At 45.6% G+C, this 19304-nt stretch overlaps 1 protein-coding gene across 2 annotated transcripts in view; it reads left to right on the forward strand.

The window, feature by feature from the left end:
- EML6 (EMAP like 6) overlaps nucleotides 1-19304 on the forward strand; it is a 360575-nt gene that overhangs the window by 115375 nt on the left and 225896 nt on the right. For both annotated transcript variants that reach the window (XM_075064408.1, XM_075064409.1), the window contains exon 7: nucleotides 1338-1473. In XM_075064408.1, the coding sequence (XP_074920509.1) occupies nucleotides 1338-1473 (136 nt within the window). The remainder of the gene's footprint in view (nucleotides 1-1337; nucleotides 1474-19304) is intronic.

The raw sequence follows: 19304 nt of genomic DNA on the forward strand, positions 1-19304 counted from the left end.
AAACCGATGTAAAGAGCCCTTTATATCGATATAAAGGGCCTCGTAGTGTGGACGGGTGCGGCGTTAAATCGGTTTAACGCTGCTAAAATTGGTTTAAACGCGTAGTGTAGACCAGGCCAAAGTGGCACCAGACCCTGCCAGAACAACAGATGCAAAACTTGCAGATATATCTTCCACTACTACAATGATAAAAAAATAAATCCCACAACACACCTTTCAAGTTCATGGGCTCTACACATGCCTATTACAACATGTGATGTACCTCATTTAGTGCACTAAATACTCCAATAACGACTATGTGGGTGAACTTGCACAGAAAAATGATAAAAGATAAAAACATCGTTTCACTCGTGGGTGAACACTTTTCACAAAGCAATCGCTTTATATTTGACCTATCAGTCCTCATCCTCAAAGGAAACCTGCATAACACTTTCAAAAGATGAGTCTGGAAGCTTAAATTCATAACTTCGCTAGACACTAAAAATCATGGACTAAATAGAGACACTGGATTTATGGCTTATTACAATAATCTATAACCTACTAATGGCCACTTCATCTTGAATGATCCCTTGAAATATGTGTTAACTACTTATGCTAAACAACCTGTTCCATCTTGTACTTAGTTGTGACACTCTGATTTAAGTTTCCCAAACCTCATGAAGACCTCTATGTAAGTTTGAAAGCTTGTCTGTCTCACCAACAGAAGTTGGTCCAATAAAAGATATTACACTAGAGACATGGTGGTGATACATTAGTAAGCATTCTAACAAGTACTGTAAAAATATTTCACTATAGAACAACATGGTAATCCATAAATTTTGCCTTTTTTAAAAGTGAAAAAACAGTTCAAACTACAGTAGATACTTTTTGTACCAACAGTTTATATCAGATTCCAAATGATGTCTGAACTGAATTCATGAAACATTGTCTGAGCCATCTCTTCACTTGTAAGAATATTTGTGTCAATTGTTTGCTTGTTTTTGTTTATTCTGGGTGACAATTTATTGTAAGCGTCCCATCATTTACTTAATACTCTTTTGAAACAACATTCATTAAATTTAATTTATAGTCACATATGTACGCTATGTGTATGACATTTATACAAAAGTTCCATTATAATTCACAATCAATGGATTGGTAAGAGGGCACTTGAAATAAACTGTCACCTATGTGTTTGGTTTGTTTTCTGAATGGAGAGCATCTTGTCTTTTAAACAGTATTATCTAACAGTTCTTAACAGTTTGGCCTTTAACAAGAGTATACTCAAACACACTTGGATTTGTTTTTATGTTTAAATTGTTATCAACTTTCAAAACTATTATACTATTGATTAACAGGCTGGAATTTTTAGTATGTATGCTTGTGATGAAGGTTTTGCCACTGGTGGGAGAGATGGTTGTATTCGGTTATGGGACATCGATTTCAAGCCAATAACTAAAATTGATCTCAGGGAGACTGAACAAGGATACAAAGGTAATACGATTATTTGTCAGTGGATTTTGGTATATTTGGATAATGGATGTTACATTTTAATACAATAGAAAGTTTTAATGCCTGTGCATAATGCCTTGTGAATTTTACTAGACCAGATATATACAGATTTTAAACAATTATTTTATTTGACAATGTTTTTTAATATCTTTGAGCAGTTCTCATATTCCATAGTAAAAATAGAAGGGTGTTTTGTCATCTTTTTTCCATGCTGTGGAAGTTCAGAACATGATCTACAAAGGTACACTCATCACAAAAGTGTGAGAATGAGGTTACTCGTGCTTTCTGAGCACAAGAGGGGGGAAGAGAGGGGAAGCCAGTCATTATGATTCTTAATATTCAATATTTTTCTGTGAGTGCTGGTTCATTTCTATTCCATGTTAGGTATGTGCCCACCCTGCGTACCATTACCGGAGATTTTTCCCTTAGTGGTGTCTGTTGGGCCAGGTCTAGTGCCTGCTGGAGCTGTGCACTCGTGTGCTGGTATAAGGGGCACTACTGGCTATGCACACTTTCAGTTCCTTCTTACCACCCATGAATGTTGCTAGAATGACCCTTCTTGCTTCAGCAAGATTTTCTTCCCAGTGTTTTTTGGACTCAAACACTTCATTCTTAGTTATCGTAGTTTAGTGTATGTAGTTTTTGAAATTAGAATTAATGTACATAATTAGCTCCTGTCGTTGAGAGACTCCTTTGCACCATGGACCAGGCATGCCTCAATCCCCAGGCTTCAAACCTTGTGCATCCTGTGGCAAACCTATGCTTGTGAGTGACCCACACTCCAGCTGCTTGAAGTGCTTGGGGGAAACTCATCTGAAGGACAATTGCCAGATCTGTCGGAACTTTAAATCCCACACTAAAAAGGACAGACATTAGGCTGAAGGCTATCCTCATGGAAGCTGCCCTCAGACCAGAGCAGAGCCACTACAATTTGGTGCTGAGCACTTGGGTGTGAGTGCGAAGTGCTCCTCCAGCACCAAGCAGGTCACTGGCCATTGCAGTGGTCTTACTGGAACCCTGGGGTTTTCCCCCGGCACCAGGTCCTCCCTCCCATTGCTCCTACTCAGTGGTTTCCAAGAGTCAGGCATTCACTCCTTCTCAGTCAGCACTGGACCTGACCCTAGTACCGATGTTCAGGAGCTGGCTCCAGTGCATTTCATTGGGGCTGAGGAAGAAGAGGGAGCCCATCCTCTGGTGCAAGCCTCCTGCTTACCCTCTCCAGATGAGGCTGTCGTGGGACCAGGTGTCCTCTTCCACAGAATGATTTCAGGGCCCACTGGGACCTTTTGAAGTGGACTGCTGCAAATCTGGGTCTGGAAATTGAGGATCTTAAAGAGACATCACACAGCCTTAGTAATATCCTAGCTGCAGCAGCTCTATCCAAGGTGGCCTTACCCATCAATGAGACTGTGATGGGGCTGGTCAAGGCCCTGTGGCAAACTCCTCCTTCTTTGCTCCTCACCTCAAATTGGGCAGAGAAGAAGTATTATGTGCCAGCGAGTGGGTGTGAATACTTGTACTTGCCCCTCCCGCTGCCCCCCCAGTGTCCCTGGTTGTGTCTGCAGTAAACGAGAGGGACAGGCAGGGCCAGTTGAGCGCTACCCCTAAACAAAAAGAGGTGAAGAAACTGGACCTTTTCGGAAGAAAGGTTTATTTGACAGGTAGCTTTCAACTACGTATCTCTAACCAGCAAGCTTTGCTGGCGAGATAGGATTATAATCTGTGGGACTCCCTGGCTAAATTTAAAGACTCCCTGCCCCAAGATTCAAGGCAGGAGTTCACTGCCCTCTTGGAAGAGGAAAAGAATATGGCCAGGACCTCTCTCCAGGCAGCTCTGGATGCAGCTGACTTGGCAGCTGGATAGTGGCCTCTATTGTCACCATGAGGCATTCTTGGCTCCAGTCCTTGAGACTTCCTCATGAGGTCCACCAGTCCATCCAGGACCTCTCCTTCAAGAGCTCCTCTCTATTCTCAGAGCAGACAGTCATGAGACTTCACAGCCTGAAGGACTGAAGGGCCACCCTATGATTCTTAGGCCTTTATGCTCCATCAGTTTCCAGGAAGCACTTTGGGCCCCAGCAACCTACTTGTTTCCAGGTGTCTCTAAGACAAGAGCCCACAGAAGAAAAGGGAGAGGTTATAATCAGCACCAACCACTCCTGTCTATCTCAATCTCCCTGTTGGGATCTCAGAGGTACTCTGGAGGGTTCAAGTAGGCCTTTTAAAGGTATGCCAGACGGTGCTATATCTTCACCACTTCAGATCCATCTCCCCTTTTATTTTTGGACAGTCTGTCCCACTTCAACCCAGCATAGTCATACATTGGACCGTAGGGTTCTAAGTTCAGTGACAATTGGCTGTACCCTTCAGTTGTTATCCCCTCCCTCCCACAACCCCCTTTCCATGCCTCTTCAGGGACCATTCTCATGAGCAACTCGTTGTTCAGAAGGTGCAATACCTCCTACAATTGGGGGCTGTGGAGGAGGTTCCACAAGACTTGAGAGGAAAGGGGTTTTACGCCCGATATTTCCTAATCCCAAAGGCGGCCTCCAGCCCATTCTGGACTGGCGTGGCCTCAGCAGATACCTCCCTGGATCCCAGAGACTGGTATGCTGCCCCTGACTTAAAGGATGGATACTTTCACATTTCTATTTTCTGTGGCCACAGAAGATTTCTCAAGTTTGTTGTGGGTCAGCACCACTACTGATTCAGCGCTCTTCCCTTTGGCCTATCAGCGGCCCCCAGGATTATCATGAAGTGTATGGTGGTACTAGCAGGCTTCCTCAGACGGTGAGACATCTACCCATACCTTGATGATGGCTGATCAAAGGTCAGTCATAGGCTCAAGTTCAAAACAGCATTAGCACAGTCCAAGCCACCTTCCAAGTGCTAGCCTTGCTGATAAACGAATGGAAATCAACTCTTAGCCTGGCTCAGGGAATAGAATTTATTGGGGCACTGCTCAACTCAACCCAAGACAGGGCCTTCCTGCCAGAGGCCTGATTCCAGACCATGTTGGATCTGATATTCAATGTCATAGTCCACCCAATTATGACAGCTTGGGTTTGCCTCAAGCTACTGGGGCACATGGTGGCTTGTACTAACATGGTTCAACATGCAAGACTGCACTTCTGGCCCCTCCAGATGTGGTTAACATCAGTATATTCCTTGAGCAGACAACATTTAGATTCTGTGGTTTCTCCCCTAGTCTTCACCTCCCTGGAATGGTGGAAGGACCCAAGATTGGTAATGATGGGGGTGCCCTTTGTTATCCCTCAACCATCAGTAGCTTTAATCTTGGATGTATTAGAACTGGGGTGGGGAGCCCACCTCAACAATTTCAGGACTTGGGGCCTCAGGGCCCAAGAAGAAGTCCCTGAACGTAAATGTCAGGGAGCTCAGGGCAGTACGTGTAGCTCGCCAAGTGTTACTTCCCCAGCTCTCAGGTCAGGTGGTGCAAGTCCTGACAGAGAATACTGTGGCCATGTTCTATATCAACAAGCAGGGAGGAGGCTCTATCTTTGGCCCTGTGTCAGGAGGTCATCCATCTATGGAACTTCTGCACAAAGCACTCCATTTATCTTGAGGTGTCACATCTGAAATGTAATAGTGGATCACTTCAGCAGATCCTTTTCCTCTCACCATGAGTGGTCCCTTCACCAAGAGGTTGCCAGGCTCATATTACAAAGGTGGGGGCTTCCCCAAGTGGACCTGATCACTACCACACAGAACAGGAAATGCCATCAGTTTTGCTCACTGCATGGGCACAGCCCAGGCTCCTTCTCCAACTTTGTTTTTCGCATGGTCAGATCTCCTATTCTACACCTTTCCCCAATTCCTCTGACTCACAAGTTCTTCCTAAAAGTTAAACAGGATAAGGTGAAAGTTATTCTTATAGCCCTGGCATAGCCATGCCAGCACTGGTCTGATATGGCCCTAGATCTGTCAGTAGCATCTTAAGTCTTGCTCCTACTACATCCAGACCTAATTTCACAAAACCACATTTGGTTGCTTCAAACCTCATCTCGTTGCACCTAATTTAATGGATACTGCACAGCTGAACCCAGAGGAACAGGCTTGCTTGGAGCAGGTCCAGCAGGTCTTGCTAGGTAGCAGAAAGCTATCCACCAGGGCTACCTACCTAAATAAATATATGGAGATATACCTATCTCACAGAACTGGAAGGGACTTTGAAAGGTCATCCAAGTCCAGTCCCCTACCTCACTAGCAAGACCAAGTACTTATTTTGCCCTAGATGGCCCCTTCAGGGATATGAACTCACAACCCTGAGTTTAGCAGGCCAATGCTCAAACCACTGAGCTATCCTTCCCCCCAGCCAAGTAGCAATGCTTCTTGACATAGACATCTTAATGAGCCCCCTCTCTGTCTCAGTCTTCCCTTCAGTGTATCTTGGACTACTTGCTCCACTTAAAGCAGTAGAGCCTGGCCCTTGTGTCTATCAGTGTGCACTTAGCAGTTATCTCAGCCTTCCACCCACCGGTGAACAGCAGGTCAGTGTTCTCCCACAAGATGAGGGTACAGTTTCTCAAGGGGCTGGAGAGGCTCTATCCTCAGGCGATGGTCTGCAAGCCTGTCCTCCCATGGGACTTAAACTTGGTTCTGTTGAGACTCATGAGTCCCCCTTTCAAGTCACTAGCATCATGTCCCCTGCTTGCTTCTCTCTTGGAAGATTGCCTTCTTGGTGGTGATCATCTCAGCCAGAAGGGTCTCTGAAATCAAGGCCCTTACATCAGAACTGCCTTACGTGGTGTTCTTTCAGAACAAGGTAAAACTACGCCCGCACCCAGCCTGTCTGCCAAAGGTGGTGTCACAATTCCATAACAATCAGGCCATTTTCCTGCCAGTATTCTTCCCGAAGCCTCACAAGAATTCTGAGGAATGGCAGCTTCACTCATTGAACATTAGGTATGCCCATGCCTTTTATATTGAGAAGACTAAACCCTTCTGCAAATCCACGCAACTCTTTGTAGCAGTAGTGTAAAAGATAAGAGGGCTACATGTGTCAGCCCAGCCGATCTCGTCCTGGATAACTGCCTGTATTCGGGCTTGCTATGAGCAGGCAAATGCCCCACCTCTGGCCATCTTAACTGCTCACTCCAAAAGAGCCCAGGCTTTGTCAGCAGTATTCCTCACACAGGTCCAGGATATCTACAGGGCCCGCAACCTGGTCATCTGTACATACCTTCACATCTCACTACGCCATTAACCAACAGGCCTGGGATGATGTCAGTTTCAGAAGAGTGGTGTTGCTGTCAACATGTCCATGAACTCCAAGCCCACCTCATGGGCCGTACTGCTTGTGAGTTACCTGACACAGAATGGACATGAGCAGGCACTTGATGAAGAAAAAACAGTTACTAACCTTTCCATTGCTGTTGTTCTTTGAGATGTGTTGCTCATGTCCATTCCACAACCCACCCTCCTACCCCTCTGTCAGAATTAATAGCAAGAAGGAACTGAGAAGATGCATGGCCAGCAGTGTCCATGAGCACATGGCTTCAGAAGGTGGCCCAATGGATACTACTAAGGGAAAAATCTCCAGTGACAGTGCACACTGCATGCACGCACACCTAACATGGAATGGATATGAGCAACACATCTCGAAGAACAAGATTTGGAAAGGTTAGCAACTGTTTTCTCTGAGAGGAGATATGAGGAGCTGGATTATAGCACAGTCTTTGCAGTGTATCTGGGAGTGTTTAAGGCTGGTGATGGAGGGAACACAGTACATATTTTTTTAAGATCTGCATTTTAAAAAGTGAACTTTAATTTCGGGTTCTCAATTTGAGACAACTGTAGTCTGATATTCATGGGGGTTGAGCACCTGAAAACCCTGTTAGACTGTTATGGAGTTGTGGATACTCAGCACGATGAGTACGCACACAAAAATTGAGGCCCACTACAAATTAGAGCCTGCTTTTGAAAATTTTGACCATAGTATTTCTTGCGTCTAAATATGTTTCCCACAATTTTATTGGAGACATTCTGCCTGATGGAGGCAAAATGCCTCCACCTGAAACCTTATTGCTCTGGAAACCAATTATACCTTTAAAACTTTGATTACAATAATTGAATTGGTGCAGAACAAAAAATAAAGAACAAACTAATTCAGCACAGTGAAATGATCTTTGTAAACTGCATTCAGACCAACTTCATTCTTAGATTCAGTCTTCAACCAACTCTAACTGCAACTGTTACCAGTTGACACTCTTTTAAACTTTACACCTCAGAAAGTTTCACACCTGGAAGGTGCTGCAACCACAGAGTGTCGCCACAATTATTAAAGCTCCATATGCCATACTCCTCTCCTTTAATTTTTAAACCATAGATTTATGCCTTGATTTGCATAGATGCTGAGCACCCATAGTTTCTGTTGAGGCCAATGGTCACTATAGTTACACAATATCTCTGAAAGTGAAGCCATTTTGTCTTCTGGAAGGTATGCAATTCCATTTTGATTAAGGGTGTTTGTTGGGACAAGCAACTGTCACATACCCCTCCAGGTCTTAATTTACATTTTCAGAATCACCTTCTATATTAACATTATTATTGGAATCATCAGCAGGCCAGTAAGAAGGATAACAATTTTTTTCTTAGAAACCATATAATTATCATCAATGTCAATACCCTTTCTATTTTCTGAAATTTTATCTTGCAGTAACTGGTCAGTATGTTTGTTTGTTTTTTCTTTATTTTACTTCAGCCAGGTATGTCATTCATCCTGACACTTGTAAAATGTATATCTAGACACGCTTCTGACAAGCAAAATGCCTGCAGTCACTGCTATATGGTTGCTCCAGCAAGTCCCCTTAGCATGTTCTCCAAGTTCCCATCTAGTTCTCAGAGCTCTGTATGCATACTTTTTAGTCTTCAAAGTTGTCAAATGGACCCTGAGAGCAAAGTATGTTTGCTGACACAATTCTGGTTTCATGCATTTTTGGCAGCTGTATTTTAATGGCTAATGTCCATTTCTACAGAAATAATCTGTAGAAACTATTAGTATTTATATCAGTTTATGATCAATTTCTGAAGCACTCAAATTCCAAAAAACTTTCTAAAAAACTGTAGAGGAAAAAAAAGATGAATGGGCAAGTCGTGACCCCTTTGACAGATCTGGTCCTGAGAATTCAATAAGGCCAAACTCTGACATGAAGAAAAAACAAAACAAAACAGAATAACCCCCAAATGCTAAAACTATGGTATATTCTGCCTGAGAACAGCCCCTCATGCAGTCTGTTTCTAATAAAAGTAAGAATGACCTATATGTAGAACTGTACATAGAAGTCATTGCTGGCTATTACAATGCACACACATAAACATTCAGCCTCCTTTGTTCCCCTTGTAGTGGCCCTATGAAGCACACTTCATATTCTGGAAAGTCCAGTATAGGAATAATACATATCTATCCTGTGCTCTGCTTGCTGCCCATGAACTTTCTGGCAGGTGTCTGTTGTGTTTCTGAGTTTACTGAGTTAAGAGAATTTTCTGCAGAAAATTATTGTTTCAAAATAATAAACAACGTTAAGAAGCCATAATTTATTTATATAGGTCATCTATTCCTACTGTGCTATCTGCAAAGACCATCTTACTGTTCTTCTGCAGGTGGTCTAGAATGCATTTTGATTTTGGAGTAATTTAAGTTATTTAGCTTCCTTTGCTAAAAGGAAGAAAAGTCATATTAGAGTTGCTATTAAAATATACTTATTTGATGCCATTACCTCTACCATCTGTTAAATGTTAAAGGATACAGAACACTTAGAGGAGAGCGACTAAGTTCAGAAGAAAATTACACACCAACAGCAAAATGACAGGGATGTAGACTATCAATGCTAATTCTTACTGTCTCCTTATAAAATGAGTACAAAAATCCATTTTCAGAGCAAATAATGAGCTCAGTTTCCACTTAAAGATAAAAGTGAATGTTAACATAATTCCTTTTATTAGTAAATAACAAATTAATAACAAATTAAGTGACTTCCAAGTAGCAATAAGCTAAAACTAGAAACATTTATCTAACTCTTTCTCTCCTGAGATTTTGGGGTTCAGATAAAATAGCATTTGAACCACTCATGTTTTAAATTTGTTTTTCCAAACCCAGAAGAAATTTTGTCACTCTGCACTGAGATGGCAGTGACAAAGACTAGAAATCTTACCTAAGCAAACCAGTAAATACTGAATTATGCTACAGCTATTCTGTTGGAAGAAAGTCCTTTGTGTTGAAAAATTTAGAGGAGTTCTGTCCACATGCATAATCATTTAGATTAAGTAAGAAGAAATTTATCTGTGAAAACTGCTTTCTAACAATAGACAGACTACTAAAATATCAATTTAGGGCATGAAAAAGGTTACAGATCATAAAATCCAAGCAACCTGTGGTCTTACCTCTCCCTGTCCATACCCTTTGTTGTTTGTCTTCTCATGTCCTCTTTTCTGTTTTCTCTCTCCACTGTGTCCTTTCAATGTGATGCTTCTCTCACCTGCCTCCTTTGCCCCTTCTTCCATCTCTAGCCCTTTTTTTGCTTCCTGTATTGTGACCCACTGCTGATCCATTCTGTTTGCTAGCTACAGATTTAATTTGACTAGAATTCTGATCACTGGAGCTTTGCCAGAGAGCACTTTAGACATCAGGATTCTTGTCTGTTTCACTTTGTTGATAGTGCACATAGACTCTGATTCAGTAAAACACATGCTTAACTTTAAGTGGTTGAGCAGCCCCATACAAGTCAACTGATAGTCTATATCCCTGTCAATATCTTGGGATTCTTCAGAACTCTAGAAATTCCGTGATGGCTTCAGCTATCTTCTATGTGGCTCTGGTTCATTTAAGTATGTGCTTAACACTAAGTACAGGTCTGTCTCAACTTATGCGCATTTAACATGTGCAATTTCAGCTTTACTCTGAAGGGCTGGAGTCTGGGGGGCGTGGCCTCAAGTGGAAGAGGCGTGGCCTCAAGATTTAAAGGTCCTGGGGCACCAGCTGTGGCTGGGAGTCCCAGGGCCTATAATCACCCAGGAGGCTCCAGCTGCAGAGGTGGCTGGTAGCCCCTAGGGCAAACTAAAGAGCCTGAGGCTCCAGCCACCATGGAGCTCCAGGCCCTTTAAATGCCAGCCCCAGCCCGGCTGCCAAAGCTGTGGTCGGGATTTAAAGGTTTCCTCTGGGCTCCCCACTGTGGCGGGAAGCCCGGTGGAGCCCTTTAAATCCCGCCCGCAGCTCCGGCTGCCAAAGCTGCAGACCAGCATTTAAAGGGCACCTCCGGGCCCCCCGCGGCGGTAGGAAGCTCAGTGGAGCCCTTTAAATACCGCCTGCAGCTCCGGCGGCCGGGCCGGGGCGGCATTTAAAGGGCTCCTCTGGGCTCCCCACGGCGGGAGCCCGGAGGAGCCCTTTAAATGCCGCCCTGGCCCTGCTGCTGGAGCTGCGGGCAGGATTTAAAGGGCTTGGGGATATAGTTTTCAATATACGCAGTTTTCGCATTACGCGATAACCGCAGAATGGAACTCCTGCTTATGATAAGACTTGCCTATATATGAGTAGTCCCAGTTTCTTCCCCTCCCCACCCCCCTTTGTTTCTTTCCTAAGCAGTTTGCAGAGGCAGCCCACTGCTGGATTTATAATTGTTTTAGTACTAGAGTGCTATCAGGAATTTGTACATTTTCTTGCACATACTAATTGACCAGCTATCCCCTTCCTTCAGTATACCAAAACTTTTCAATGGTAGAAATGCCATTGTCACAGTTCAGGGCAATTGCACCTGTTTTCCTCCCCAGTGGTCTAGCCAAGGCACCCAATCTCAGGCATCCAGCTCTTCAGCTGTTGTCTCTCTTGGGTGGAGACACAAGTCCCTCTCCCTTCTGACCATAGTATTTTCAGGTCACATAGTTCTCTGGTGTCACTGTGTGTTTCCAATCACAGACAGGTTGACTAAGGACACTTGCTGTTAACAGGTGTAATTGTTACAGATATGTTACCAAACAGCACTTCCTATGCAAACCTACTTTATTCTTAAGGTAAAAATCATTACAGAGAAACCATATTAATAGCTATAAAAGAGCCTACATGCATACTAATAAACTTACCAGAGTTGACTCAAACCCGAACATGGATTCTGACAGGAGCAGTACTTAATCATAGAATATTAGGGTTGGAAGAGACCTCAGGAGGTCATCTAGTCCAATCCCCTGCTCAAAGCAGGACCAATTCCCAACTATATCATCCCAGACTGGGCTTTGTCAAGCTGGGCCTTAAAGACCTCTAAGGATGGAGATTCCACTACCTCCCTAGGTAACCCATTCCAGTGCTTCACCACCCTCCTAGTATGATAGTTTCCTAATATCCAAACTAGACCTCCCCCACTACAACTTGAGACCATTGCCTCTTGTTCTGTCATCTGCCACCACTGAGAACAGCCTAACTCCATCCTCTTTCGAACCCCCCTTCAGGTAGGTGAAGACTGCTATCAAATCCCCCCTCACTCTTCTCTTCTGCAGATTAAATAACCCCAGTTACTTCAGCTTCTCCTCATAAGTCATGTGCCCCAGCCCCCTAATCATTTTCGTTGCCCTCCGCTGGACTCTTTCCAATTTGTCCACATCCCTTTCGTAGTGGGGGGACCAAAACTAGATACAATCAGGGCTGGCTCCAGGCACCAGCATTCCATGCTGGTGGTTGGGGTGGCAATCTGCAAGGGGAAGCAGTCTGTGTGTTTTTGCTACCCAAGCAACACGCCGAATTGCTGACGCGAATGGCGGGGGCAGTGTGTGCCGATAGGGCAGCACGCGTGTGTCTGCAGCAGTGGCAATTCGGCGGCAGCTTCTGTCTTCAGCCGGAAGACAGAAGCCGCAAATTGCCAATGCAGCGGAAACGCACATGCCACCCTAACAGCACATGGACTGCCCCCTGCCTCCGCGGCAGCAATTCGGCACTCTGCTTGGGGCAGCAAAAACAGTAGAACCGGCCCTGGACACAATACTCCAGGTGTGGCCTCACCTGTGCTTAATAGAGGGGAATAGATTCCCTCAATCTGCTGGCAGTGTTCCTACTAATACAGCCCAATATGCCATTGGCCCTCTTGGCAACAAGGGCACACTGCTGACATATCCAGATTCTCATCCACTGTAATCCCCAGGTCCTTTTCTGCAGAACTGCTGTTTAGCCAGTTGGTCCCCAGCCTGTAGCAGTGCATGGGAGTCTTCCTTCTGAAGTGCAGGACTCTGCACTTGTCCTTATTAAACCTCATCAGATTTCTTTTGGCCCAATCCTCTAATTTGTCTAGATCCCTCTCTATCCTAACCCTACTCTCCAGCATATCTACCTCTATTCCAGCTTAGTGTCATCTGCAAACTTGCTGAGGGTGCAATTCATCCCATCACCCAGATCATTAATAAAGATGTTGAACAAAACTGGCCCCAGGACCGACCCTTGGGGCACTCCGCTTGATACCGGCTGACAACTAGACACTGAGCTGTTGATCACTACCCGTTGAGCCCGACAATCTAGCCACCTTTCTATCCTTCAGTGCCTCTTCCAAGGAGATTCCTTTGTGTTCACCAGTTCATCACACTTTTCAGCTCAGAAAAAGCAACCAGTATTCTGAAACCTCAGTAGGCTCAGTCCTTCCAGCCTTCCTAAGGATTGGGGCCCTCTGGGGACCAGGAGTCCCATCTGTTTGCTTGATCAGGAAGAAAGTCATGAAACAGTTTAAAACCAGTTTGTCTTTTGGTCCCTAGAGAATCTAGTTTGAACTAGTATATGCGTACCTCTCCAGGGCCATGGCTCCAAATGGTTGATAAGGGAGGAAGTACAGTGACATCCTCCCTCCCTACTAGAGAACACAATAACACTTACACAATTGCATTTTTAATACAGTGCACCCCCAAGGTATTAACCCTAATTCAGAAAGGTTAACTTAATTCAATAAAATTCATTCAGGGTATTGCAGGAAATTGTCAGTCTTTCACAGCCACTATACACAATCTGATCACTAGCACAGCATTTACACCTAAATCTAAATCTACCAGAGTGTTAATAGAACAGGGGTGGGCAAACTACGGCCCATGGGCCAGATCCAGCCCATCAGGGCTTTGGATCCAGCCTGCAGGATTGCCCCCTGTGGTGCTGCAGCCCCCGCGCCATTCTCAGAAGTGGCCGGCACCATGTTCCTGCGGCCTGGGCAGGGGGCAGCAGAGGACTGTGTGCATTGCCTTTGCCTCCGGGCACTGCCCCCCACAGCTCCCATTGGCTGGGAATGGGGAACCACAGCCAATGGGAGTTTCGGGGCAGGTACCTGGAGGCGTGGCAAGGGCAGCACATGGAGCCCTGTGCCTCCCTCCCCCAGGGGCCGTGCAAGGATATGGTTCCAACTGCTTTCCAGAGCATTGTGGTGTGGGGCCAGGGCAGGCAGGCAGGGAGCCTGCCCTGGCCCCAGTGTGTGCTGCTGCCATCCCTGAGCTGCTTTAGATAAGTGGCGCTGGGCCGGATCCCGAATCCCTCCTGCACCCTGCCCCCCAACTCCCTGTCCTAAGCCCCCTTCCTGCACCTTGCACCCCTCCTGCACCCCAGTCTCCTGCCTTGAGCCCCCTGCGGCACCATGCACCAATCCTGCACCCCAAACCCCTGTCTTGAGCCCCCTGCTGCAGTCTGCACCCCCCTGCACGCCTTCCCTGAGCCTCATCCTGCACTCCACACCCCTCCTGCACCCCAACCCCCTTCCCTGAGTCCCCTCAAACACCCCATACCCCTCCTCTGCCCCAATCCCTTGCCCTGAGCCCGACCCTGCACACAGCGTCCCCTCCGACACCCTGCACTACCTCTGGCACCCCACCCCCCTGCACACCCAGATGTGGCCCTTGGCCCAAAAAGTTTGCCCACCCCTGTAATAGAACATCTGATGAAGAATACAGTTTCCTTCAAATATATACTAGGAATGATTGCTCTCAGGAAATTTAAAACAGGTTTGGTGTAGGTGTCATAAGATTGTCTACACACCCATGCTTTACTGCAATTACTGAGGATTTGTAAGGAATATCAGAACTTTCAGAACACATTACTCTATGCTGAATTTGCTGCCCTGCAGGAGGAGGGTTTGTAAACTGAGCTTGAATCGGTTCTAGATAACTTACGAAGGTACAAACCAAGTCATATTCTATTTATGTTGTTTTGGCAAGAAGAAGGCACGTGAACATCTTCTTATCCCTTGCAAGGGAACAACAAAACTACAAATTTTTATTTATGACAGAATTTCCACCTATTTTATTCAAGTATTCTTTTATTATAAAATGTAGCTGGACTTGACTTTATCATGGATTTTAACATGACAATTTGATTTTCTTAAATTCTTTTATCCCCATACTTCATCATACCAAGTTACTGTTTTGATGATTTACTAAACAGGCAACCAACAGAAACATGCTATTCAAAGTTGTTACTGGTTTCTTTTAATGTAACCTCAGCAGGCTTTCTCTTTGTAGGATATTGAGATAGAGAGCCCTAATCTTCACATTTAGCTACCTAAATGATAGTCAATCCATATTTGGTTCTTTAAAATAGGTTCTTACTGTGTTTAAAATGGACATGCCTTAATGGCTATTTTAATGTCCAATGCAGATTGGCCATGTCACAACAGTAGTAAGGTTAATGTCTCTTTTACCTGTGAAGGGTTAAGAAGCTTAGTAACCTGGCTGACACCTGACCAGAGACACTAAGGGGTACTTCAAATCTTGGTGGAGAGAATCTTTGTGCTTTTGTTTTGTTCGTTGTTCGCTCTTGGGGTAGAGGGACCGACGTACACCAGGTTTTCCCAATCTTTCTGAATCAGTCTTTCATGTTTCAAATTGTAAGTAATAGTCAGGCAAGGCGGATTAGTCTTATGTTTGTTTTCTTAACTTGTAAAATGGTGTTTTTGCGAAGGATTTTTTACCTCTGTTTGCTGTAACTTTGTATCTAAGGCTAGGGGCGGGAGTCCCTCTAGTCTATATGAATCTGAGTACCCTGTAAAGCATTTTCATCCAGATTTTACGAGATAATTTTTACCTTTCCTTTTTAATTAAAGCTTTCTTTTTTTTAGAACTGATTGATTTTTCCTTATTTAAATCCAAGGATTGAGTCTGAACTCCCAGGGATGGTGAGGGAAAGGGAGGATGTTAATTCCTTTTGTTAGATCCAAGAGTTTGGACTGTGTAAGCCTCTCAAGGCAACCAGGGGGGAGGTCTGGGGTGTGGGGAGGAGGGGATGGTTATTCTCTGTTTTGACCCAAGAGGTTGGGTCTTGGGTTCCCAGGAAGGTTTGGTGACTGGGAACAGAAGTGTGCCAGCACTTATATTCTGGCTTGGGCGATTTCCAGATCTAAGTTAGCATTAAGTTAGAGGTCCATGCAGGTCCCCCACATTTGTACTCTAAAGTTCAATAGTGGGGAAAACCTTGACATGTGAGCATAGTTGGGATTTCTAGAAACCAAAGCCAGTAGGATTTTTTTTTCTCTCTCTTCTAGCTCCTTGGAAAGCAGCCTGAGGCAGAGGTGTAGTTCTTTAACAAGGATCTTGGTAGAGGAGGCTTCCAGCTGTGAGCCAGCAGACAGCCCGCAAAAGGCATTTACAAGCTGAATTGTTTTTTTTCTTTCTACTTCTCGGTGTATAGCTAGTTAGAAAATCTCTGGCCAGTCTAGACTACGCGCCGGATCGGCGCGTTTAAAATCGATTGCTCGGGGATCGAATATCGCGTCTGGTCTGGACGCGATATCTCGATCCCAGAGCTGGTTAGATCGATTCCGAACTCCAGCTAGACGACCGGACTTCCGATTTTGGACACAGCGAGCCGCGCGGATCGATCCCGTGGCGGTGACAGGTGAGTAAATCGATTTAGATATTCGATTTCACTACGCTTTCTCGTAGCTGAAATTGCGTACCTAAATCGATTTAATCTCGTAGTGTAGACCTGGCCTCGTTAACCAAGCACTGAGTTGAACATCCCAGTCAGTAGGCTGCAGAGAGGTGTGTGGCCAGCACAAAAGCGAAAATGAGTTCCAAGAAGCAGTTAACAGGAAATGACTAGGCTGGATGCGAGAGACAACCAAGAGGCTGCCCACCAGGGCTATTGGAACTCCAGAGGTGGCCCACCAGCGCCCTGGAATTAGCAAGGTTAAGCCGGATGTACCGCCACCCTCAACCGTCTTCCAGGTACTGTTTCCCATCCCAAAAATTCCCCACCTACAAGCAGTATGAATACTGGGCTTCTTGGAAATTTGAAGGACTGCCATGGGTACAACATCTCTAAGACCTACATGGTAGAGCTGAGGCCACGCTCAGTGGACCCTTTAGCGAGGTGGCGGCTGAAATGCCTAAGAAACATGAACAATTATGAACTTTTTCAAACAAGGCAGAATCAGAATGGGGCTACACACTGAGCATGCCCGTAGGCAGTTCAGAGCCCTAAGGTGGAAACCAGATGTGTCATTTACCGACCATGCCTACCACATTGGAAAGAATTGGAATGCCTGGATATCAGGAGCAAATGTTAAATCTCTGGAAGCTGTCTCCTAATGAATGGAGCAGTCGTTTAGAGGTGTTTTCCTGAGGAAATAGAAAGAGTACATCCTAGATGGGAACCAAAATGTAACCAGGGCAGGGGGAATTGGCGCCAGATGGGTGGAAGTGGCAGAAAAGAAGAAAGTACTAGCAAGGGAGCGATATCACGGGGGCAAACAAGAATAAACCCTATCACGGCGAGGCAACCCAGACTCACCTACAACCAAGGAAAGCTCCAGACACCCTATTGTCCACCTCACCGTCTCCAGCAACCTCGGGCCAGTGACAGTCAGCTGGGCGATGTTTAAATGTAATGAGTGGAACATATATAAGGCCAACTGCGCCAAGAACCCACCCAAGTGCAGTTCATTTACACCACTATCACACAAAGATTCCAGGCCCGATGCTCTCAAATACCCTCGGAGCGAAGGAACTTTGAGATGGCGGAAAGAAGGTTATTGCGTGGAGAGCACGCGGCACAAGTGTCAGCTATCCAAACATACCTTAGTGGACCCCAAATTCATCAACCAGAAGCCCAACTGACCATTTACCCCTTCATGTCAAATCTGTAAACTGCCTACAGCTGAACTGCCTGTCCAGTACAAAGGCTGTCAGGAATGTGGACTTTGCAGTCTATGACAATTATCCCATCCCATGCTACTGGGGGGAAGACTTGGCCAACCAGTGAGAGCGGGCCAAGAGGATGGGAATGGTTGACACGCAGCGCAGGCAAGCTTCAGACCCATCCTGTTCGAGCGCGCCACAAGACCGTCTGTGTTACCAGAGACCCAGACGAGAGGTGAACTGGATTCCTGCGCAACGACTGCACAGCCCACAGAGCATCCTATCCCGACTCGACTTGGCAACCAACCAGCACCAGAACCGTTGCCCACTGACGTCAGCGCTTGCAAACCATCTACCACCCAACGCCAGAGGGCACCAGTGGCCTGATAATGCAGCAGACAACCCTACCCAGCGGCTCGCCAGAGCTTGAAATATCCACTAGCTGCACCCCACGGAAACCCAGACTCACACCAACATCCTGTGGTAAATTCCTTTGCAGGGAACTATCCGCTGTGTTCACATCAACATATACACATCGCTTAGAGGACAAGTCCAATCCAAGTCTAAAGAGAACTGGATATCTCCAGCCTCAAGGGAACAGTTCAGACGAGCAGAGAGATGCGCCTTAAAAGCTTGCGGCGGCGGCACAGAGACACCACCGCCTCTCAGCTTTCTAACCGATCCCGGTTTGTTGTCAGAACAAGGACTTTATATACAAGGAGACTCCTCTCTTGGTGGACACAGGAGACTGGCATCCTCAAACAGTGTGTAGTTCCAACTAAATACCGGGGGAGCTCTCTTAAGCTTAGCCCAGCTTCATCCCCATTCTGGGGTGAACAGAACCAAAGCAGGTTGGGGAAGTCCTTCACTGGAGGAAATGGGCAATGGACGTTGCTATTATGTTCAGGTCTTGTCGAGTGTGCCAACGAGTGGGAAGCTACAAGCCAGGTTCAAGCCCTCTCCAGCCATCTAATTGAGGTCCCATTCAGCGGTAGTGTGGATATTCTGGATCCTTTTCCCAAAAAGACCTCCAGAGGAAGCGAGTACATACTGACTTTCGTGGGACTTTGCTACCGTGGCCAGAAGCAGTAGCTCTAGCAACACCAGGGCCTAGATTGTTGCGCTAGGCCTTAACGACTTTTGCCAGGGTAGGTTGCCTCCGACATCACTTTACAGATGCCGGGAACTAATTTCTTGGCAGGGGACCTGAAATCTGGGGAGCTCATCGGAGAATCACTTTGGTTGCCACCCCTTACCACCATCAAACAATGGCCTGGTGGAGGTTTAATGGAACTTTGGGGGCCATGATACATAATCATAAATGAACACTCCAATGATTGGGACTTGTGTTGCAGCGTTGCTTTTGCCGACGGGCTGTACATCAGTCCCAGTTTATGGGTTTCACCATTCAATACTTGTGTATGGCATGAGGTTAAGGGGCCATTAAGTTGGTGAGCAGCAATGGAGGATTTATGCCTTCTTCAGGAACTACACATTCTAGACTTTGTTAAGCACCTACATCCTCTAGCTTGCTAAGAAAACCTAAAGGATGCTTCAGGAAGAGCAAAGACTGGTATTAATAAACATACCAGAGAGTGTTCCTTCAAGTAGGTGGACCAGTTATTGGTATGTGTGCAGGCGCAGCAGGCCATAGATGGAAGCGTCATGGAGGGCCATCTCACGGTCCAAGAGCGCCTGGTGAGCTGTTATAT

The sequence above is a fragment of the Chelonoidis abingdonii genome, chromosome 3 (genome assembly GCF_003597395.2).
Source record: "Chelonoidis abingdonii isolate Lonesome George chromosome 3, CheloAbing_2.0, whole genome shotgun sequence".
In the NCBI taxonomy this organism is placed as follows: domain Eukaryota; kingdom Metazoa; phylum Chordata; order Testudines; family Testudinidae; genus Chelonoidis; species Chelonoidis abingdonii.